Source organism: Bacillus rossius, chromosome 1 (assembly GCF_032445375.1).
Source record: "Bacillus rossius redtenbacheri isolate Brsri chromosome 1, Brsri_v3, whole genome shotgun sequence".
Taxonomy (NCBI): Eukaryota; Metazoa; Arthropoda; class Insecta; order Phasmatodea; family Bacillidae; genus Bacillus; species Bacillus rossius.
In genome coordinates, this window is record NC_086330.1 from 110,680,590 (window position 1) to 110,705,478 (window position 24,889).

Genomic DNA, 24,889 nt, shown 5'->3' on the forward strand with positions numbered 1-24,889 from the left:
ATATATATATATATATATATATATATATATATATAAAAGTAATTTGAATATGATCTAAGTATACATGTATATGTTCATAACATTTATGATACCCAATGGTAAAAATATTAAAAAATAAGTTTGTTAGCTAAAGAAATAACATATAATTTAAAGTAAATTTTTAGGAGAACATATAAATTTTCAACATTTATGTAAGCAATAAATATCATCCTTTAGTACAGTTCAACACAGTTTTCTGCATCTGAAAAAAAAAGTATTGTAAATTATACATATGGCTGTCCATCTAAGCAATCTGGAAAAGACTAAGGATTGAAGGTTTAATAAAATTAACAAATTCAGATGAAAACATTTAAAAATGAATTTTCTTCTTTTATTTAATAAACCCCTACCATTTTGCCGGTTAAGGCCACAAATAAAAATATGGTTATATACATTTTCCTGAGTATACTTATTAGACAAAATCATAATTTTATGAACAGTAAAATTGTGGTAAAGAATTGACAGTAATTTCTATACCACTTATATGCATTATTTATTTGTGGCCCTGGATGGGGACTGGCTTTTTGTTTTCCAAGTAAGTTCACTGAAAAATGAAGACACACAACAAAATAAAATGTTTCACATACACCTATACGAATCCAGAAATGAAATTTATTATTAATTTCATAATATGTGTAATATAAAGTTAATACATAAAGTTCCAGTAATCAACATACTTAATGGGAATGCATAAAAGAAAAAAAAAATGTTTCAAACCCCAGTACTTACAGTTGCCCAGGTGTTTATTACATACAGACCTCAATAAGAACACCCGGGTAAATCATCAAGAGGAACTGCCAGTACTTCACTGTCTCCATCTACTTGCTGTGTCGTAACCTCAAATTCTTCGCTGTCACTGTCTTCACTTGAACTATCCTCGCCGAGGTGGATGATGAGTGGAGGAATGGTGCCGCTGTCTATGTGGACTTCTCTCTCCCAGTCTGCTTGAATTAGCTTCTCCACGTGATCCACACACCTCGCCCATCTAAAAAAATTAATGTATACAGTAAAACCTCTATATAAATGACCTGTTTATAGCAAAAACCACTCTATAACAAAATATGTTTGTTTCTGTCAAAACGGCATAGTAAACAATGCATGGCATGCTCTTTATTACATACAATTTTGAACTCACTCCACAAGAAACTATTTTTAAACACAACAAAACTCATTTAATGTGTTTTCCTCAACTATCAAAGCTATTATTTAATACTTGAAGTAACATGTTTTGTTTTATGTTATCTGAAAAAAAAATTTATAGTGGTTTATTCAAGATATAATAAAGCTGTAAATATTTTCTATGTTATCAATAAAGGCTTAGAATGCATATGATAAAATATTTATTTCATAAGTTTTGTGTTTGTTTTTGGTTAAAATTTGTCCCAGACAAAAACAGTGAGATATAGCGAAAATTTAATTTTTTGAATAGTTTTGATGATTTACTGTAGTAGTATATAATAGCCAGAGCTGGGACTGGCGCTGGCGCGTGGAGCCGGAGCCGGTGTCTGCCATATTGGATTGTGACGTCACGGCGGCCATCTTGGATGGTTGTGACCTTGACCTTTGACCTTGACCCCGGCGGCCATTTTGGATCCGCCATCTTGGATCCGCCATATTGGATGACGTCATTGTGTTCTCGAAAATTCCGGCGATGTGTTTTCCGCCATATTGGATGACGTCACCGTTGCATTTTCCGTTACGGCCGCCATCTTTAACTTTTTTATTTATTATCCGATTTCAACGAAATTTCTTTTAAAAATTATTAATAAATCCATTTAATAAAATTTTAATAATAAATAATTTTAAAATTTACAATTACGACACGGAGTTTGGAGTCCTCGGTTCGAACCCGACGGGTGCAAAAAAAATTAAAAATGGCGACCGATCCTTCCCTCACAGTGGGTGCTGGCAGACTGACCCCCACCACTTCTTACCAATGCATATACGAACTTACACCCCCCCCCCCTCCACCACCACCCCCCCCCCATAAAAAAATTATGTTTTTCGCACACGACGATCCACCCCTCCCCTTTTTTATTTTATTATTATTTTTTCATCGTAATAGCCACCCTCCTCCACCACTACTCTAGTTTTCTCCCCACCCTCCCTCACTTTACCGTCATTCCCACCCCTACCCTCCTCCTCACCCCTATTCTACCTTTTAAAGTATAAATACCGGCCGCAGGACCCGGGAGCCGTCAGTTTTTTGCCTCAGTTCCTCCTCCTCCGCTACCGAGTACTTACTTCGTGCCGCGGAGATGTCCGTCGACGTCGAGTACTTACTTCGTGTCGCGGAGACTGATGGTTATTTTTTTTTTCACGTAATAAATATAATCATGGTTTCGCTTGCTGAAATGCATGATTTCATCGGTGAACTAATCACAGGATATGAAGGGATGTCGTTCGATCAAATTCGCCAGTCACTAACTGCTACCATCATAAGTACCCTCGAAGCATTTCCCGGATGCGAGGAATTCATCCTGTACCTACACCACCGCATCCTGTGTACGGTGGAGGCGGCCATAGAGCTACAGCAGCAGCAGCAGCAAGACGCACAAGACTCCGGCATCGAAGAGTGAGGCGCCATCGTCGCGGCATCCCCGTAACAACATGTCGACGCCGGGTGACAGCGTCGACGAGGGTCATCGTCGAAGCCCATCGATGTCGCCATCGTCCGACACGTTTTGGACATCTTTCGCAGAGGGGCCGTGGCAGCCGCGCGTCCCAAACGAGGACGTCTCAGCCGTCGTGACGCGACAGCTGCCCCGGAGATCGTCAACGTGGTTCGCCCAGAGGACATCTTCTATCAGGTACCCAGACTTTGTGGATCACGTCGACAACGTCGACGACGTCGTCGACAACGACGATGACGAAGATGTCATCACGTGGTGCTGGGACCTCTGTCCGGACCCACGCCCTCACGAGACTGAAAAGTGTACCTTGTTCGACATCGGTCAAGAAAACTATTCTTTCGTACGATCAGGACAGCAGTGTGTTCAATATCAAGTGTTTTATTACGGTTCCACTACCGACGTGTTCACCACTGAAATTACGTATTTTGAATCTTGTCGTGACGACACGCACTTTAGGCTTAAATGGGATTCCAAGGATCCCTTCGGTACCGTGAAACCTATAATCGCATATGACTGTACGAACCCAAATTGTGTAAACAAACTATGCCATCCGCAAGCGTATTTTCCGTGTTCGATTGATGAACTAAATACATCGAAAATCGGTAATCGTAAATACCGCTACAGTGAACAGTGCGGTGGACTAAAACATTGTAGGTACATGTACCACGATGATTTAGGTTATTGTTCAAAGTTTGAGACACCTTGCTGTCGTGAACTGTGTCCCGTGGCCAGATCGAAACTATTGTGTGACGCTAACTTTAACGCGGCAATGCATATTCATAGGCAATGCAAAATTCAACCGTCATATATTTTATAAATATTATTTTGAAGTTGTATATTTTATGCAGTGAATCTTTTTAATCAAAACGTGAACGAAGAAAAAAAAATTGCCATGTTCTTACAATTATTTGTTTTTTTGCATCTTTGTAAAAAAACTTTGTAATCAAGAAATACTTTTTTAAAAATGTATATCTACAAAACTAAATTAAAATTCTTATAATGTTTTTGATGTTAAAGTATGTATAAAAAAACTTGTTAAACAAATGAATATAAAAAAAAAACTACGTCTAAACGGTACGAAGAAGGTACTTGGTAGGGGGGAGGGGGAATTGGGGCAAAAACTAATGTGTGAGCGATGTATATATATATATGTATGTATGAAACGCAGAGAAAATAAAATGGAAAAAAAATTTTAATGTTTGTGTTTTATCGTATTAATAAATCCCCCAAGTCACTATACACACATTGTTTTTAAAAACAAAAAATTATCTCTTCATGTTTATACTTGAAAAAAAAAATACTTAAAAAAAATTATACATCGTTATACTTGGAAAAAAAATTATTCATCTTTATACTTGAAAAAAAAATTATACATATTAATACTTGTAAAAAAAATTATACATCTTTATACTTGTAAAAAAAAAATCTTTACGACTCTATACGTGTAAAGAAAAATAAATTCTTTATACTTGGAATAAATATTAAAAGTTATTCTTTATAAAATAATTTTTGTAATACATTGTTAGCACGTGGCGACCAGCACACGAGTCCTTGAAGAGGACGTTAGGTCTCTGCACCCAGCGCCGGGTCCCACGGTTCGGCGAGCCACATGGAGGGGGAAGATGCACCTTCATGGTCCAGGGGAGAGGAGGGAAATTTTTGCAAACTAAGATTCCCACCACCTCCACCCCACCTCCACCGCCGCGGCCAGGGGACGCTAGGCCCCCACCACCGTCGCGGGCGCTGTGGAGTAGTGATGGGCAGAACGGTTCTTTTGACCGAACCGGTACTTTCGGATCAGTTCCGAGAAAGATTCGTTCAGAACGATTCGTTCATCTCGGTCATTTCGTTCTTTTCTGTGAATAGGATCTGGCTCTTTTATCAGGTGTCGTAACTCGTTCATCCTTTAGAGTATTGGCTACGTGTTTGCTTCCAGCCTCCCCTCGTTATCGCGTGACCCGATAACGAGAGGAGGCTGGATCGCGTGGGTGGTTATCTTTATCTACTCTGCATGGGTAAATGAAATTTCAAACGTCTAGTTGTATACTGACTGTTATAAAATTATTGACTGTTGATCGCTGCAAATGCTTCATGCAGTGATTCTATATAATACGGGAGCATTAAATCTAAGAATGTTAGGTACGAAAGTGATCTTTCTTAACTTTAATTTGTAATCGCACTATTATAGCTAGTACTTGAACATTGCTTTTCGTAGCCAGTGAATCACAGTTGCGTATATGAAACAAGATTATTTATATTGTATTACTTTTTAAGTTACAAATATTAATATACAGGCTATTTACACTCTAGAGAGAGTAAAGTGTTTACATGTAGACCAACACATTTAGAGAAAAAAAGACAAAAATTGAATACTACTACTGCGATTCAGTATGAAGAGAGAAAAATTAAGTAGGTACATTAATTAACACCTAAATGGTAAGTGTGAACATTTGTAGTTACTTTCCCTGTTATTTTTAATTCATGTTTTTTTTCCCCCCAAATTTGTGTATGTGAATGTGAAAACGCAATTTTAAACCACTACTTAACAGTTTACATTTTCAGGTATAGATACTTTTCATGTTACCCTATTTTATTTTATCAGTTATCGTTTGCTCTTATGAACATGCTCACGCTGTGATTACTAATTCTTCAGACTCCTGACGTCATCAATCATTTCACGAACGAATCAGACCGGGCGCGTGGCCGGTTCTCTCATCTCGTTCTCTCGTTCTCTCCGCGTTTTCGTTCTTCCGAATCTTTCAAGGTACCGGCTCTCAAAGAGCCGGTTGGTTCTCTCGTTCTCTCCGCATTTACGTTCTACCGAATCTTTCAAGGTACCGGCTCTCAAAGAGCCGGTTCTTTACATCGCGAACGAATCGCAAGATTTCGTTCTCTCAAAGATTCGTTCTTTTTGAACGAATCGTTAACGAACGACCCATCACTACTGTGGAGGGGGTAAAAGTCGCCTCACTGCACCGGCGACCGCGTAACGGAGCAGCCGCGCTTCTCGCACGCTCCCCGCATGACGCATATATACACGTACAGAAATAAAAAAAATACAATTTATTACATACAAAGTTTTATTTATACAAAATATGTTTTACACACACAAGTATTTACACAAACTCATTGTATTAAAATATCCTTTTCATCAATCCACGAGTCAAACTCTGGTCCATGATGCAACCATCGTATTAAGACCTTACCATTCTTACGCCGTACCACTTTTTCAACGAGAAAAGTATCTGGATATTTAGTTTTCATAATCTCTTCTCCATAAAACGCCCCTGTTATACGTTTTCCCTTCAGATCCTCGAGAAAATAAGTACGCGGATACGTATTTTTTATTCTGCATACGCGAAATAGTTCACCAGTCCAATTCCCCTTGTAAGGTCTGTGAAAAATTCCGCAATTTTTCGAAATCCGCACAATGTCGCCGATATTCGCTTTTTTCTTTCGCGAATCAAGTATATTCGTCTTGGAGTACACAGTTCGAAGCAGTCGATTGTCCTTTACGTCCTTCGGCTTGAGTTTCGTTGTAGAATGCACAGTAGAATTGTATTCTCGCACGAGTTTAGGAAGTAAATTCAGCCACTTGTAATTACCGTTCGCTGTAAAATTCCTATACAGTTTATTCTTCATCGTACGAATCACACGTTCTGCCATTGACGCTTTGACACCGCTAAACGTAGAATAATGCGTAATGTCAAACTTTTTCATCAATGCCTTGAATGATGCATTGTAGAATTCTTTCCCGTCGTCAGTCTGCAGTAACGAAGGTCTTCGTTTATGTTTCAAAATATTCGCCATGGCATTCGTAACTTCTACAGCGGTTTTTCGTTTTAAGGGTCTAGCCCACAGGAACTTTGAATAGGTGTCTATGACTATGAGAATGTACCTGTAGCCCTTGTTCACACGTGAATACTCAATCATCTCGATCAGGTCAGACTGCCAATTGTCGTCTAATCCTTTGATTTTTATTTTTCGTCGCGGATAATTACGTCTTGCGGGTTTATGCAACTCGCCCGCAATGGCAAACTTTGACATGATCACTATTCAATATAACCCGCTTCCCGTAATTCTTCAAGTATGGAAGTGATTTCGTTGGTGTGCGAATTATTTCCCACGCTCTGAGATGCCTGCAGCAGTCTAAGACGATCAACTAATTCATTGGGGTCGTCATAATATACATAGTCCAATTTTCTACCAGTGTCAAGTTTATAAATTCCGGCCCCTTCGATGTCTAAGAAAAGACTAGCTATCAAAGGATATTTCTCATGTTCATAATCTTTGAATCGACCCGTTTTCGGGTCATTTTTCGCGTAAACGGCGTTGGAAGCATCTAGCAATCTTCTATATTTTCGCAAATCCACCTCTGAATATCGCCGCGGTTTTTTACGAAACAAAAGTTCGCATAATCCGCGAGTAAGTTTTATCACCTCTTTGCCACATTCAATATTATCGCCGGACACGAAATGTACTTCCTTCGAACCAAGGACCCATTTACTACCTCGTTTATGCACGCCATACGTCGCATCGCTGTTTCGAGGCACAGAGGAGGCCAGGTACTCGCTAGCGAGAGGACCGACTTCGAATCCTTTTTTATTTCGCGGTTTCTTCCTAAGAGTTCGACCGACACGAACTTCGTCTTCGCTAGTAGATACGTTGGAATCGTCTGTTAATTGTGGACTTCGCTTTCGTTTGCCCGCGGACGTAGTTGACGGCTCCTCTTTTACCTCGATTTTAGTCGGTTTCTCGTTTTCGACGCTCCCTCGCTTGGCTATGAAGCTATCCAGACGGGCACTCAAGGGCTTCAATTTTTCCTCTCTTCGAACCTCGTCGCTTAATCTATGTTGCTTGGCGAGCAAGTACTTTGTTCGTATGGCCTCGATGACTTCGTGCAGTTGCTTAGCCAAATCGGTGTTAACATCCATACTGTTTATCTCGAAGCACCTTTAGACACCAGACGTGAATTAAGTTTTGACAGAAGCGACTTTAGGTCGTCGCGTCTTTGTGCATTCGAAACTTCGATCATGTCGCGAATTCGAGAATCCGAAGCTTCCACGCGCTGGTCTATGGCTACGAGGTACACTATTATTTCGTCTTTTGCGCGTTTTATTTCTTGGCCAAGTAGCGAAATGTATTTACGTATTTCATCATCGTGTTTCACGGTGCATAGTTCGGTACGCGGAGCTCGACTGCTGCGTCCAAATTTAGAAATGCTATGATTCATGTTTGACGATAAACTGATCGAAACCCTGTCTGTACCTGCCCTTATATAGAGGCCAGTCCTTTACAATGACTAGAAATCCGTGATCGTCTTTCCAACACAAGGAACACATGTCTTTAAATTCCTGAAACGACATGTCGGTGTTTACGTGATCGTCGTAAGCGTGGCGTAAATTAAGTTCGTCCATGCGAAACAAAACTATGACATTCGCATTATCTCGCAGCAAATGTTTGGGTAGTCTACCGTACGTCTGACACAGGTATACGCAGTCTACCTTGGCGTGTCTACCCATGGAAAAGTACTCTTGTATTATGCCTTGTTTCGCACAAGCCACATCATCGAACACAAACACGGAATTAGGCTTTGCCTCGTCGGTAGACACCACATCGGTATTATCGCTAAACGGAAAATACTCCAGACCATCCACCGAGCGCAGAACGGCGGCCAAGCGCTGGTACTTTGGCTGTTGCAACGACTTGGAATACAAGTAAACGTTCTCGAACCGAAGACCGTTTGGCTCCTCCAGTAAACTCAGTAAAACACACGTCTTGCCGCAGTTTGACGGTCCCGCTATGATGCAACGTACGGTGGACGGTAATAATATACCATGTCGCGATTCACGACCGACAGTTTCATCATCTTGCGTAATGCACACTGGCAAACAAATGTCTTGCTTGACTACCTCCATCGTACTGACGTGAATTCTATAAGAGCAATCGTATTTATTGATTTTAGGTCAGTTGCATGTAATGTCTCGAAGAGGCAGGAACAAACAACACATCGGCGCGGGACTCGTAAACTCGCTGATAAACAACCTACCATTCGAGCTACACATTCCCGGCTACAGATTTTGCGGCCCCGGCACGAAACTAGCGAAAAGGTTAGCTCGTGGTGACGTGGGCATTAATTCTCTCGACGAAAAGTGCAAGCAGCACGATATCGCATATTCATTAAGCAAGGATCTGGAATCTAGGCACAGAGCAGATCAGATACTGGCACAGGAAGCCGAGGTAATAAGCAAATCGCCGGACGCGGGACTAGGAGAGAAAATCGCAGCGTGGGGCGTATCTAAAATCATGAAGGCAAAGACGAAATTAGGAATGGGTGCTCATCGCCGGACCAGGTCTCGCAAGACCAAGAAGCGCAAGACACAAAGATCCAATAAGAAAAAGGGCGGGTTTTTACCGCTGCTGGTGCCTGCTATAGGTGCACTAGGCGGGATCGCAGCAGCCGCGGCAAATATCGCTAGAGCAGTCAACACTTCGAAGAACCAGAAAAATCAATTAAAGGAAGCACGTAGACATAATGCAAGCATGGAAGCCATTGCCATCGGTAAAAAAAACGGCGCAGGACTGTACCTACGACCTCACAAGGCAGGCCGAGGCATAAAAAAGAAACGTGTAAAGAGAAAATCCTAAGTTCCCTACCGAAACGACCGCTCACCAACGTAGATTTAATAAAGTACGCACGCAAACTTAAAATACCAAACTTCCGTGGCGTGTTTATGCGAGACACTTTGCCCAGCAAGCCAAACACACGTGAGTGTGCCATAATTAATTTAGACACGTCGACGGGTCGCGGCACGCACTGGGTGGCCTATGTAAAGACGGGGAAAAAAGCAACTTACTACGACAGTTTCGGTAATTTACGCCCTCCGCCCGAACTGCGACAGTACCTGGGCCGGACCACTACGATGTTTTACAATTACGAAACGGAACAGAGGCCTAATCAAACAAATTGCGGACACCTGTGCTTGAGATTTCTGACCAAATATGAAGTATATAAAATAAACGTACAGTAGCGAAAATCAATCAGTCATGTCCGTAACACTCATATTGACAGGTCGTAGCTCGCAGCTACGAGCCACATTCTACCCACCGCTGGTCTTGAACGGAGAATGGAGCATCGGACTCGTAGATTTTCAAACGTATAATGCCATACCTAATATCGACGAGGAAAACTGAAAAATGTGCTTCTTGAAAAGTGATGGAACAACAGCTCGGGAAGTTGTCATACCTACCGGCGCATACGAGTTGAGCGATATTACAAATTACATCAAGCAAGCCCTGTCTCCAAACACAATTTTCGAATTGCGAGATAATCCAAACACGCTACAGTGCGAACTTTACTGCAGTGAAAATGTCGACTTTACGAAACCTGGCACCATAGGTACCATGTTCGGATTCGAACCGAAAATATACGCAGCCAAGACCTTGCACGTCTCCACGCGACCTGTAAATATCATGTCGACAAATGTAATACGCATAAACTGTAATTTGGCAAGTGGAACGTACCTCGACGGAAAACTAAACAACATGGTACACGAGTTTTCGCCGACGGTTTCGCCCGGATATAAACTGGTTGAAGTACCGCAAAGTATCATTTACGCCCCTGTGCTCGCCAAAACAGTACACGAAGTGGTAGTGGACATAGTCGATCAAAACGATAAACTAGTAAATTTTAGAAACGAAGAAATTACACTACGTTTACACTTGAAGCGATGGGACTGATTTTCAAGACCTATAAATCAAAGAAGCGACACGAACCCAGGACCAGTCTGTTGCGAGGCCGCGGCGCGTTAACACCTCTTAACGTTAAGCATCTCCGCAGTTTAGGCTACAAAGTTCACAAGCATGGAAGATTATTTAAACGTGTCAGAAAAAGCTCAGTTTAGCGACGATGTAAATAAATTTGAATATCACTGCTACGCACCCTACCTCCAAGGGCCGTACATGCCCGGTAGGGAAATACGCATCCCGGTACAGAAACAAGACGTATATACTCTACCCTGCCAATCGTTTATTCGTATAAGAGGCACGTTGACAAAGGCGGACGGAACACATCCTACAACTGCGTATTTCGGACGAAACGGAATATTACATTTATTCGAACGAGTTATTTTCGAATTGAATAATATTGCGATCGATGAATCGTGGGACTTGGGCATTACCGCCACGATGAAAAATTACTTGTCTCTAACACCGAACGACCTGAGTGCGACCAAAATCGCGGGTTTTGGAATGGAACCCGATTTCAAAATTCCCATCTACGAATCTGGAAAATTCGAAGTTAGCATACCGCTTTCGATGCTTCTCGGCTTCGCGGAGGATTACAAGAAAATATTGATTCAAGCCCGCCAAGAACTCGTGTTAATTCTAGCGACATCGCACCTGAATGCTGTCGTGGGAGCACCCGGAAACGACCCCCAGCCGGTCGCAGTCACCGTCACGAGCACCGAGTGGTTTGTTCCGCACATAACCGTCAGCACGAAAGAAAGAGTCAGACTTTTAAGTTACGTCAAAAAGGACAAGACGGTCGAAATTGCGTTCAGGAGCTGGAATCTCGTAACGTGCCCCTTACTGACCCAGAATAGACGCAATCACTGGGTCGTCAAGACGTCGAGCAGTACGGAAAAACCTAGATATAAAATATTAGCTTTGCAGACAGACAGACAAATGAACCTCAAGACCGACAGATCGGTGTTTGACCACTGTTTTATGGAAAATGTAAAATTATTTTTAAACAGCGAAAGTTACCCGTACGTGGACATGAACATTGATTTTGAAAATGGCGGTATTTCATTGCCGTATCACATGTACACGCAGTTCCAATCTTCGTACCACGGACGAGAATCGCACCCGATCCTAAGTCCAGACACCTATAAAACATTAGCTCCGCTAATCGTATTTGACGTGAGCAAACAAGACGAATCGATTCGCAGTTCTATGATTGATTGTCGATTGGAAATTTCCACGAAAGATGACGTACCACCGCTCACAACGGCGTACTGTCTAATCCTACACGACAGAGTAATTAATTACGACGCGTTTTCAGGTCTCGTGAAAATATTGAACTAGATATAAATACAACTGCATGTACCATCCCATCATCAGTCGGTTTCAGGATGTACTGCAACCTGCAAGGTTTCCAGAGCCAAAATGGATTCGTGCTCAAGGAAATTGCCGTCACTCACGACGGTCAGACTCGAACCCGCAGCTTCCGACCCCCGTATCCGTGGAAACTACTAGACGAAAAAAGTAAACGGTCGAACGAATGGCTATGTAAATACTATCACGGACTAGAGTGGGACGAAGGAAAAATTCCGTACCACCAAGTGAAAAACACACTTCAAGATTTACTACTGCAAAATCCGCGTGGTATAATCTACGTTGCCGGACCTGAACAGAAGAAATGGCTACGAGAACTGTGTGACGACGGAGCAGCTGAAATCGTAGATATACAGACCGACTACGGCTGTCCGTCCCTGCGCAAACTCTGTTCAATGTACGACGTTAAGCATCCAAACGACAAGTTTGAACGTGTCTGTGCCTGCACAAACTCGCAGCTAATGCAGAAATGGCACGCGCAGCAGTGCGAATAACTTTTTTAAATATTGGCAAACCCGATTTTTTTTTGTCAAATAGTGGCACACCTGAATTGTAATTTTAGTATAAATAGCTCGACAATCGAGCTCTATCAATCAGTTGACGTTCGAACACGATGACGCCATTCCAGCCGGAAACCGAGTACCTGAGTGCGAAACCAGACTACAGCTGTATTGAATACAGTTTCCTGGACGAAGAAGAAAATTTACGCACGTATACGGAAATATGTTACGGTGGAGTATTACATTTCCTAATGGCTCATTCACCACGCATTCATGAGCCATCACAACAACAAATAAACTGTTGCGGGGCGGAAAAGTGCGTCGTGTTTAACCTCAGACCAACATCCGTTCTTCCATGCACCAAGGAAGAAATTCTCGGTACAACTCTAAACGCATCCGACTGCACGTCAGAAGACTGTAGCGGTATCGACCCCGGCACCCCGGGCTGCAGTGAGCAGTCCAAACCCGAGGTTTCGAAGCGCAGAGACCTGTCCAAACTCGTCGCTTCGAAGCGCAGCGACCTGTCCAGACCTGAACTCAAGACTAGGACTCGACGTCGACCCTCTCCCAGACTCGAACCGCCAACTCGACGCCGAAGCACCAAGAAACGTGGATTGAGCGCCGATACGCCGCAGATCTACAGTGATAATGCTACGGACTTTTACGAATTTGATTCTGTAAAAACCATTCGTACCGCCCTGTGTTCTGTACTCTATGCCTTGCTAGATGTTTTGAAGTAATAAAAAAAAATTAAAAAACTATTGTAATGACTTTTTATTTATTTCCCCTTCCGTTTAAAACAATAATAATTTGGGATTGAAAAGGTAATCATAAAATTAAAAAAAAAAAAATTATATTTTACAGTAAATTATTTAAATATGAAAGTGATGAAAATAACCTAATCTATAAAGTTTCATAATATATAAATTTTCAATAACTTAATAAATTTTTTCCTTTGGAGCATGGCGATTCACGTGGTGAATCTTCCAGCCGCCAGGAGCTGAGTGAATCTGATTGGCCAGTGGATATCCCCACCATACCGTCGGTCCTAGGCGGGGATTGTCAGCCTCCCTCCCGATTCCCGCAACATTCGCTCCGCCCACTTTTCCCTCAACCCTTCCCCTGATTGCAAAAAATCGTCCTGACCATGCTGCAGTTTTCGCATGGCCTGATTGGCTAGAGTCTGTGACCAAGGGGGGAATTTACCTATAAATTGGCGTGTGAGACGTCGGGGGCTTCACTTTTGGTCTTGCCGCCGTCACCGCATGTTCCCGTTTGAGCTTCGTTGCGACTCCTTCCACCTCTTCAACTCCAGCAGCTTGGTAAGTACAACTTCTCCGTAAATTTTAACTTTGAAATTTTTTCCGAACGTTTTCAACTTTGAAAATTTTTCGTAAATTTCAACTTTGAAATTTTTTCCAATCGTTTTCAACTTTGAAAATTTTTCCGATCGTTTTCAACTTTGAAAATTTTTTCGGAACATTTTTCAACTTTGAATTTCTTTTAATCTTTTACATTGCGGTTTCGCGTGTGTGTACGCCTTCGCTACGTCCTTCACTCAGTCAGCAAGCCTAACAGCTGGCCACTGGGTGAAGGCCGCTGCTGAGCCAGCTAGTACGTGACGTGGTGATAACACCCGAGCGAGCGCGCGCACGGCTGACGCGACACCTGCCGGCTCCCCGGGCAGCCGGCCGGCAGAGAGAGAGAGTAGAAATAATAATAATAAAGAAAAGAAGCAAGGCGTACGCACGAGGAGTAGTAACCGCCTGTTTTCCAAAAAATTTTAAGAAATTATTACAATTTCCGTCTCGTAATTTTTCGAGTATATTCTTTCACGTCCAAGATTGGTACTGTTTAGATGATGTGTGTGAGTGGTACTGTTTTAGATGTCATGCGTTCGTTAGTTTCAATAGTAATATTTTACAGTCGTGATTATTACAATTACTTTTCTAGTCGAAATTATTAGAGCCATCAGTTGCAGTATATTACATCTTGAAATAATATTTTTTTTCCCCCGGGCACGAAATGTTAGTTATTATTCATGCATGAACGTCTTAGCTTGTGACAAGATGGATGTCGTGTACACCCGTGTCCTACCGACGGGGGACAGCGCGCGCAGAGCGTGCCCTCCCCCCTCCCTGCTTCTCCACTCCACCCGTGGTGCACGGAGCGATGTTTCCGCCGCGCCGTGCGGCTTACGTCTGGCTAGTTACCGGTTACCGCGCACCGCCGCATGGAGCGTTCAAGTCGTCCTGCCTGCCCCCTCGCCTGGCCCAAAAAAAAAAAAACAGATGCACGCGCACTTGCTATCATAATCAAATAGAAAAATAAATTTGTTTCATAATCAAATAGAAAAAAATATTTTGTTTCATAAAGAAAATAGAAATTTTTTTATACTTAATAAAATACAGAATATCTAATCACAACTAAATACAGAAATATATTTTCACATAAATAAAAAAACGAGTAAATTACTATTGTAGTACATTTCGTAAAAAAAAATATTGTATGTGTTGCAGGTATTCAGTGCTTCTCCTTGCGTCGAGCTACTTCCCAGTGTGATCCGCTTGGAGAACGCCTGTCTGCCCTCTGGAGTCCTGCACCGTTCCTCTTCGATTCCGGTCAGTACATAAAACATAAAATTTTGACGTCAGTGTCTTTGCGCTGTCTTGAAAAAAAAAAAAAATTCGAGTGCTAAGCCAGGTGGTCTCTTTTCTGTGTTACAGGTTCCTGTGTGCTGTGCGGCGTTCCAGCCCTCCTCGTTGTGCGTGCGTACAGTACACACAGAGTCGTTTCTGTGTTCTTCTGGTGAGTTGAATTTAATTTTTTGTCATGTGTGTGTGTAGTTGTTTCTGCGTGCGTGTAGCTGTCTTTATGCAAGTGTATTTTGTTTGTGTGTAGGTGTGGTTGTATTTATGCACATGTACTTGTTTGCGCGCGCGCGTGTGTGTGTGTGTGTGATAATTATGATGTTCTTGTTGCTATAATTTTTCCGTTGGTGTTACAGACTTCATCATGAAGAGGACCGCGTCTGGTGTTCCCATGGCAGCCGGCCAGCCCTCGACATCGGGAGCCTGCCAGCCCGCCTCCGGAGCCGTCCAGCCCTCAACATCGGGGCCAGCACAGGTATGTGCACCAACACCACCAGGGCTTGGGTGTGCTTTCTGTGGCAAAGTTTTTACTGCTACTCGTAATGCCAGACGGCACGAGAAAGTGTGTGCATCTAATCCTGGCCGCACTGTTAACAACCAATGCCATACTTGCGGCATGACAATAAGCCGCAAGGACAGTTTGACCCGCCATATGCGAACTTGTGGGGGCACCGTCGAGCACAGCTCGGGCTCGAGGTGCATTCACTGCGGGCAGCATTTCAAATATACCCGCGATGCCAGACGCCACGAAAAGAGCCAGTGCCAGTTCAATCCCGGCCGCATTTCATTTACATGCGTACAGTGCCAGGGAGAATTTATGCGTAAAGATACGCTGTTTGTGCACATCAAAACGTGCAAGGGCCTGGCTCCCAAGAGACGACGCGTAGACGTGACCTCTGGCCTGCAACAGCCCGGCCCCAGCACTCGTCCGCAATACGTGGCGAGTGTGCCCGACCAGGCTCGAGTAGACTTGGAGGCGCAAGCGCCTGACCAGGCTCAGGTAGACTTGGAGGCAGGCGGTACCGGGTTCGTTGAGGCGGAGACTGCGTTCCGCAGAAATTTAAAGACGTATGTTGCAGAAAATAATGGTGCGACAAAAGATATTTGCACGTACATGGTCCAAATGAAGCCGAACCTAATAAATCAGATATCACATGAAGTGCAGGAAAACGGCCCAGTAAAATTCAATATCTGGCTCGAGTGCGACTATGCAAAGCCTGCTCCCTTCGATGAAGGCGTGGACAAAAGAGCGTTCAAGACAAAAAATATTCCCATATATGAGGTAAGCGAAATCGAGGAAGCAATTGATGACAGTATCCTGAAAATATGCAAGGAGGAGGAAGATTATGCCAGCAAGGGATCCGGGTGGACTCTGTCTGTCGTGAAGCGAATCCAGCTCCGCTTCAACAAGCTAGTGCCTCTTAGAGTATCTTCATACATTGACCTGCCTGCCGCCATCAAGAACAGGAAAGCAGTAATAAATCCCATGAACCTGGAAGATAACGAGTGCTTCAAGTGGGCCATACTGGCGCGATATGTAGAGGGGGTACATGCTGAACGTGTGGACAAGAGGTACCACGACCTGGAGGGAAAATTTAATTTTTCAGGTCTTGAGTTCCCTACCCCCCTCCACCAAATCAAAGTATTCGAACGGAACAATCTCGATGTTTCCGTCAACGTCTACAGCATTGACGATGACAACAAAATCGCGCCGGTGCGTGTGGGGAAGGAGGAAAAGCAACACCATTTCGACCTCCTGTTGCTAACGTCCGAAGAAAACAACTCTCATTTCTGCTTTATAAAAAATTTCTCAAGACTCGTCCGGCCTCAGATCACATCTCATGACCACAAAATCCATGTCTGCAAGAGGTGCTTCACGTACTACGATGACCAGCACCGAGTTTCAGGACTGTCAGGGCAGCAGTGTCTCGACGCGCACAAGAAATTCTGCAAAACCCATGCTCCCGTGCGCGTCGAGATGCCTAAGCCAGACAAGAACGGCCAGCCCCCAGTCCTGGAGTTTAAAAACTATCACCACATGTCCAAGATGCCCATTGTTGCATACGCAGACTTTGAGGCCATGCTCGTGCCCGTACAGACATGCCAGCAGGACCCCCAGCAGTCAAGCACTCATGCGTACCAAAAACACGAGGCATACAGCTATTGTATCTATGTAAAGGTCGACAATAGCGTGATCCCAGCCACGCTCACTTCCTCGCTGCCGCAAGAACCAATTCTATATAGGGGTCCCGATGCTGAGAAGAAATTCGTGGAGACCATTGTTGACATTGGTAAAAAGGTTAAGGACATATACGAGACAAGCCTGCCAATGACGTCGCTGACGGCACAGGAGTATGCCAGCTTCGCCGCAGCCCATCAGTGCTGCTACTGCAATGCGGTATTTACCATGGGTAATTACAAGGTCCGAGACCACGACCACTTCAGTGGGAAGTACCTTGGCGCCGCCTGCAACAGCTGCAATCTTCTGCGCAGGCGGCCCAAGAAACTCGTGGTTTACTTCCACAATCTGGCCTATGATGAGAAGTTCATCATCAAGAAACTGGGCTACGACAATAAAGAAATATTCATCATCCCCCACACGCAGGAAAAAATGATTACCTTCTCGAAAAGTCTGGGCAACAAATTCTCCGTACAGTTTGTCGATAGTTTCAGGTTCATGGCTCACAGTTTGGCGTCCCTTGCCTCGTACCTGCCAGCCGACCAATTCACGGACACCATGAAATTTTTTACTCGTGACGAAATGGCCCTCGTCACGAGAAAAGGTGTTTTCCCGTACGACTATGTTTCCAGCTGGGAGAAACTGGACGAGCCGCAACTGCCACCACAAGATAGCTTTTATAATATATTGAATGACTCGCACATAACTAATGATGATTACGAACATGCAAAGGCAGTGTGGGAAACATTCGGCTGCGTGACCCTGGGCGACTACAGCGACGTCTACCTAAAGACAGACGTGCTGCTGTTGACTGACGTGTTTGAAAACTTTCGTCGACTGTGCCTGCAGACGTACGGCCTTGACTGCAGCCATTACGTCAGCGCACCAGGGTTCGCGTTCGACGCAATGTTGAGGCAGACGGGGGTACGACTTGAGTTGATGATAGATTACGATATGTACATGTTCGTCGAAGCTGGGATCAGGGGTGGGGTCGCGCAAGTGATAAAGAGACACTGCAAGGCGAACAACATCTGCCTGCCCCATACCTACGATCCCAGCCAACCATGAACTCATGTTGCGTACCTGGACGCCAACAATCTGTATGGGTGGGCCATGTCGTTGCCTCTTCCAGTCAGCGGCTTCAAGTGGGTGGGCGCTGATATCGACGTGATGTCGATACCTGACGAGGGGCAGACGGGCTACATCCTTGAAGTCGATGTGGAGTATCCGTCTGCCCTCCACGAGGACCACAAAGATCTACCGTTCCTGCCCGTCAGCCAGTGCCCACCCGGATCGCGTCAAACTAAATTAATCACAACACTGGAATCCAAAGAAAATTATATAATTCATTTTAGAAACCTGAAACAGGCCATCCAGCACGGACTGAGACTCAAGAAAATTCATAGAGTCCTTGAATTCAAGCAGCGTGCCTGGATGGAGCCATTCATCACGAAAAATACGTTGAAACGACAGGCAGCTACAAACGACTTTGAAAAAGAATTCTTCAAGCTTGCCAACAACTCCTGCTTTGGCAAGCTCATGGAAAATAAATTCAAGCGGCAGCGTATGGAACTTGTATGTAGTGAAGGCAGGCTACGTAAAGTTGTGGCAAAGCCAGCGTTCCAGGACCGCACCATCCTTGATGAGTCTCTGACGCTGGTGAGACTACAACAAGAAACCATCTTTCTTGACCGCCCAATATATGCGGGGTTCGCGGTCCTGGACTTGTCCAAGACGTTAATGTATGGGTTCCATTACGACATAATGAAAGAAAAATATAAGGATGACATCACGCTGACGTACATGGACACGGACAGCTTCATATACGAGATCAAGACGCGCGACTTCTACCAGGACCTGGCCGACGACGCTGCGCTCCTGGACGAGTTTGACACCAGCAGCTATCCCATTGACCACCCCTGCTACTCACCTACGAACAAGAAGGTAGTTGGCAAGTTCAAAGACGAGTGCAGTGGAGTGGCAATGGAGGAGTTCGTCGGCCTAAGGGCAAAGCTGTACACCTACAAATACAATAGTAATATCACAAAAAGGGCCAAAGGTATACAGAAATGCGTGGTGAGAAATAAAATATCGTTTGAAGATTTTCTCGAGGTCCTGGAGCAGCACACGGAGAAGCGCGCAAACGTCCGGTCCATACGTTCACATAATATGGTCTTGTATACAGAATGCTCAAATAAATTAGCACTAACATGGCACGACGATAAACGCATAATATGCGACGATGGAATTCATACATTACCGTACGGATATATGGCCTGAATAGAAATATATATACATACGCGAAAGAAAGAGAATGCTATAAAGACTGAATGGTTTTTAATGAATTTTTTTCTCCACATAAAAAACCTTATAACATGAAATGTTGAAACTTGCGTCTGTGCTCGTACGTTTCGCACAGGATTCTCTGTCGGGGTCCCAGGCTGCTGTGGGAGCCGAGAAAATGACCTTGACGGGAATCTGAACCGGAATGTGCGAGCACAGAGCCGGTGTTTGCCACTTGCTAGCCACTCATGTACCTGTTGATGATGTTGTACATAGCCTTCACCGTTGGATTTTTCATCGTTGGTTTCCTGAGTCCGCTCGTTGTAATTATGTTGCACCCACACTGTTTCGTGGTGCTCTTTTTTTAAATTTTTTTGCACCTACATTTTTATGGTTTTCTGGTGCTATTTTTCCTTGTTTTGTTCATGCACCCACACACACTGTTTCGTGGTGCTATCTTTTTCATTGATTTTTTTTGCTCCTACATTTTTATGGTTTTCTGACGCTATTTTACCTTAATTTTTTGCACCCACGCTGTTTCGTGGTGCGTTTTGTTTTGTTCATGCACCCACAATATTCGTGGTGCTTATTTGGTTGGATGGTTGGGATGGAAGTGGTGGTGTTTTGCATCCTCGTTGTTTGCGATGCTACGTTTTTTTTGGTTGGTTGGTTGGGATGGAAGTGGTGGTGTTTTGCATCCTCGTTGTTTGCGATGCTACGTTTTTTTTGGTTGGTTGGTTGGGATGGAAGTGGTGGTGTTTTGCATCCTCGTTGTTTGCGGTGCTACGTTTTTTTGGTTGGTTGGTTGGGATGGAAGTGGTGGTGTTTTGCATCATCGTTGTTTGTGGTGCTACGTTTTTTTGGTTGGTTGGTTGGGATGGAAGTGGTGGTGTTTTGCATCCTTGTTGTTTGCGATGCTACTTTTTTTTTTGGTTGGTTGGTTGGGTTGGTGGTTGGTTGGTTTTCTGCACCTACGTTGTTGTTTTGTGGTGCTGCGTTTTTTGGTTGGTCGGTTGGGATGGCAGTGGTGGTGTTTTGCATCCTTGTTGTTTGCGATGCTACTTTTTTTTGGTTGGCTGGTTGGGATGGAAGTGGTGGTTTTATGCATCTACGTTAATTTGTGGTGCTACTTTTCTTTTGGTTGGTTTGTTGGGTTGGTGGTTGGTTGGTTTTCTGCACCTACGTTAATTTGTGGTGCTGCATTTTTTGGTTGGTTGGTTGGGTTGGAAGTGGTGGTGTTTTGCACCTACGTTGTTTGCGATGCTACATTTTTTGGTTGGTTGGTTGGGTTGGAAGTGGTGGTTTTATGCACCTAAGTTGTTTTGTGGTGCTACTTTTTTTTGGTTGGTTGGTTGGGTTGGTGGTTGGTTGGTTTTCTGCACCTACGTTGTTTTGTGGTGCATGCATTTTCTTGGTTGGTTGGTTGGGATGGAAGTGGTGGTGTTTTGCGCCTACGTTAATTTGTGGTGCTACTTTTTTGGTTGGTTGGTTGGGATGGCGGTGGTGGTTTATGCACCTACGTTGATTTGTGGTGCTGTATTTTCTTGGTTGGTTGGTTGGGATGGAAGTGGTGGTGTTTTGCGCCTACGTTAATTTGTGGTGCTACTTTTTTTTTGGTTGGTTGGTTGGGTTGGTGGTTGGTTGGTTTTCTGCACCTACGTTAATTTGTGGTGCTGCAATTTTTGGTTGGTTGGTTGGGTTGGAAGTGGTGGTTTTATGCACCTACGATGTTTTGTGGTGCTGCATTTTTTGGTTGGTTGGTTGGGTTGGAAGTGGTGGTTTCATGCACCTATGTTGATTTTGGTGCAATACATTTTTTTTACACCGATGCGTTTTTTTACACCAATGCGTTTTACACTGATGCGTTTTTTTACACCAATGCGTTTTACACTGATGCGTTTTTTTACACCAATGCGTTTTACACTGATGCGTTTTTTTACACCAATGCGTTTTTTTTACACCGATGCGTTTTTTTATGCATCGATGGGCTCCTTACGACGTTGGTGTCAAGACGATGGGCTCCTAACATCGATGGTGTCCTAATGATGGGGTCACTACGGTGGGCTCCTATCATCGATGGGGTCATGACGTTGGGCTCCTTACATCGATGGTGTCATGTCGACGGTGTCAACGCTGGACTGTTACGTCGCTGGGTTCCGCAGTCGTTGGCATGCAAGATTTCGGCGTTGTGTGTCAACGATGGACTGTTACGCCGCTGGGTTCCGCAGTGGTTGGCATGCAAGATTTCGGCGTTGATACATCGTTGTTACTGGACAATTTCAGCGTTTGTATGTGACATATGCTAATTTAAGCACGTGCTTTGTGTCAATGTATCATATGCTAGTTCTTTCTGGTAGGCTTGCATCGTTGTAATGGGCCACGGCTAAATAGAGACGTTGTTCATAAGTACTTGACTACATATGTGACGTATATTGCATATGGAGGCAAGGGGCTTGTGCGTGACCTGCCTGTTTAGCGGTGTCGGTCTCAAGCCCGTTCCGAACACAGAGAGCTGCGATGCAAGCTTTTTGTTTGGTTACTAATATTCTGTTTAAGTATTTAGCAGGTGAGCAGTTGCTGGGGATGGAGAGAGAGATTTGGCATGAGGAGGAGAGAGAGACGGCGGGGCGAGAATGGTCTGCTGGGAGAGAGAGAGAGAGACCTGCGAATCTAAACACACATGCATACATGTCAAATAAAATATGGATATATATTTAATTGTATATGTTAACGAAAATATATCTGTAAAATTTTTGAACTTTGAGTTTTATTTCTATACTACTAATACCCTTGTTTTTTAAATTGTTAATTTTTTAATATAATTTATGCTTGGAATTTAATTGCTGAGAATAATGTAAAATGATTATTATATTTTAATTTTTTTTCGAAAGAGTATAATTGTTAGACTTTACAAAAAGAAATACAATGAAATAAAGGTGAAAAGAATAAAACGAATACATTGGTAATTATTTTTTTTATTTACATAATTTCATCAGTCGATGACATTGGAAACAATATTTACAATTGTAATAAGGAATAAAAAACAATTAAACATCACTGTAGTAATAAGGATGCTCATAGAGCCACAGTTTCAGTAACTGGCTATTACAATGTGCACAGTGGAAACCATTATAGAATTTATCACACTTTTCAATTTGGTTTCCGTACATTTTTAACAGTGTTTTGAAGCCAGGACAGTTAGTAGTATACAAATGTATTTCCTGAAACTGGGTTCTGGGTGTGGATTGAAGATTGTCGACGCCATATTGGATTGTGACGTCACGGCGGCCATCTTGGATGGTTGTGACCTTGACCTTTGACCTTGACCTTGACCCCGGCGGCCATTTTGGATCCGCCATCTTGGATCCGCCATTTTGGATGACGTCATTGTGTTCTAGAAAATTCCGGCGTTGTGTGTTCCGCCATATTGGATTATGACGTCACCGTTGCAATTTCCGTTACGGCCGCCATCTTTAACTTTTTTATTTATTATCCGATTTTAATGAAATTTTTTTTAAAAATTATAAAAAAAATTAAATAATAAAATTTTAATAAAATAATTACAAAAAACAAACATGTACGACACGGAGTTCGGAGTCCTCGGTTCGAACCCGACGAGTGCAAAAAAAATTAAAAATGGCGACAGGCTCCTTCCTTAATGGTGTCTGCAGGCAGACTGACTCCCACCACTTTTCTTAAAGCATATATATCGTCACCTAGTATGACGTCATGTCCGCCATCTTGTCTTCGTTGCTGGAGACCACCATCTTGTTTTCGGCCGCTAGAGTGCGCTGACACCATGTTAGTTTAGTTCTTATCCGCTAGAGTGCAGTAATCATTTATTACTGTGACACCCGCCATCTTGAAATTTGGACGCCATCTTGAAAATCCGTAATTATTTAGCTAGAAATTCGGGAAAAATTCTAAAAATTCATTAAATAAATCACTCATTAACTTACATATTGATTCGATGGATTCCCGTCTTTGGTTCGATACCCGATCGATGCAATAATGTTTAATTTTATGTAAAAAAATAATTGCCATAAACCATGTTCAAAATTCATTAAATAAATTTGTAATCTATATACTGATTGAATAGATCGACTAAGGTCCATGGTTCGATCCCTGACCTATACCAAACAACAACTTTAATTTTAAAAAATACCACTAAAGTGTAAGGTTTGAGTAAATAAAAACACCGCAAGTTCTTTTAAAAAAACTTTTATTACATACATACTACACTACTACAAGTACAAAAAAAATACACAGACAAATTACTAAAGTCTTGTGGATTTCTCGACGTCTGCATCTGCCACCCACGAATTGAAGCGAGGTGGAAAGCCCCACCACTTGACGTAGGACAGTCCATTTCTTCGTTTTATAATCTTCTCCACCAAGTACGTATCGGGATACAACGTAGGCTGAATCTCTTCGGCATAGAAGCCGCCATGGATAGGTTTGTGGTCCAAATCTTCGAGGTAGTAGGTCCTAGGCTCTGATTCACGAACATGTGTCACACGGAAAAGTTCGGGACTCCAGTTTGCAGTGAAACCTTTCTCGAAGATACCTTTCTGCTTGGAGATTCGCACAATGTCGCCGACGTTAGCTTTACGCTTTCGTGGATCTTTCTTCTTCGTGTTGGGAAAAACTGTTTGAAGCAGGCGATTATCCTTTACGTCCTTTGGCTTCATTTTCGTGGTAGAATACACAGTGGAATTATACTCGCTTATTAGTTTCGGCAAGATGTCAAGCCACTTGTAATTTCCGTTAGCCGTGAACTGCCGCCACATCTTGGAACGCAAAGTTCTGTTAAACCTTTCGACAACGGAGGCTTTGACGTTACTAAATGTAGACTAGTGTTTGATGCCATACTTCTTCATCAAAGCCTTGAAGGTCGCATTGTAGAATTCTTTCCCGAGGTCCGTTTGCAGGTGCGACGGTACACGTCCATCACGCAAAATATTGTTCATGGCCTTGGCTACGTCAGTTGCAGTCTTTGATTTGACAGGTCTAGCCCAAGCGAACTTGCTATAAACATCGATGACTGTCAACATGTACTTGAAACCTTTATTCAATCGGGAATACGGTATCATCTCAACAAGGTCCGCCTGGAATAAATCATCAATTCCACGAACTATGACTTTGCGACGAAGGTATTTCCGTCTAGCAGGAGCATGAAGTTCGCGAGCGATTCCGGTTCGACTCATTGTATGTAGCCGGCTTCCTTCAGTTCTTCAAGTATGGAGACTATTTCGTTGATGTGCGAATAGTTTCCTACACTAAGCGATGCATGTAGAATTCTAAGGCGATCAACTAATTCATTAGGGTCGTCCCAATATACATAGTCAAATGTCTGACCACTTTCTAGCTTTTTCAAAACTTCGCCATGTATTGTTAGTTCACTGAAGAGATTAGCGAGAATGTCGATTTTTTCATGATCTACGTCTTTATATACACCACTATCTGGATCGTTATCGCGAAAATGTG

The 24,889-nt window shown here is 43.1% G+C and overlaps 1 protein-coding gene across 1 annotated transcript in view; it reads right to left on the reverse strand.

The window, feature by feature from the left end:
* Positions 1 to 726: 726 nt before the first annotated feature.
* The window catches only part of LOC134529423 (uncharacterized), a 36,613-nt gene continuing 12,450 nt past the window's right edge, over positions 727 to 24,889 (reverse strand). Inside the window, exon 3 of the mRNA XM_063363486.1 lies at positions 727 to 1,024. Within this exon, the coding sequence (XP_063219556.1) occupies positions 799 to 1,024 (226 nt within the window). The 3' untranslated portion in view covers positions 727 to 798. The remainder of the gene's footprint in view (positions 1,025 to 24,889) is intronic.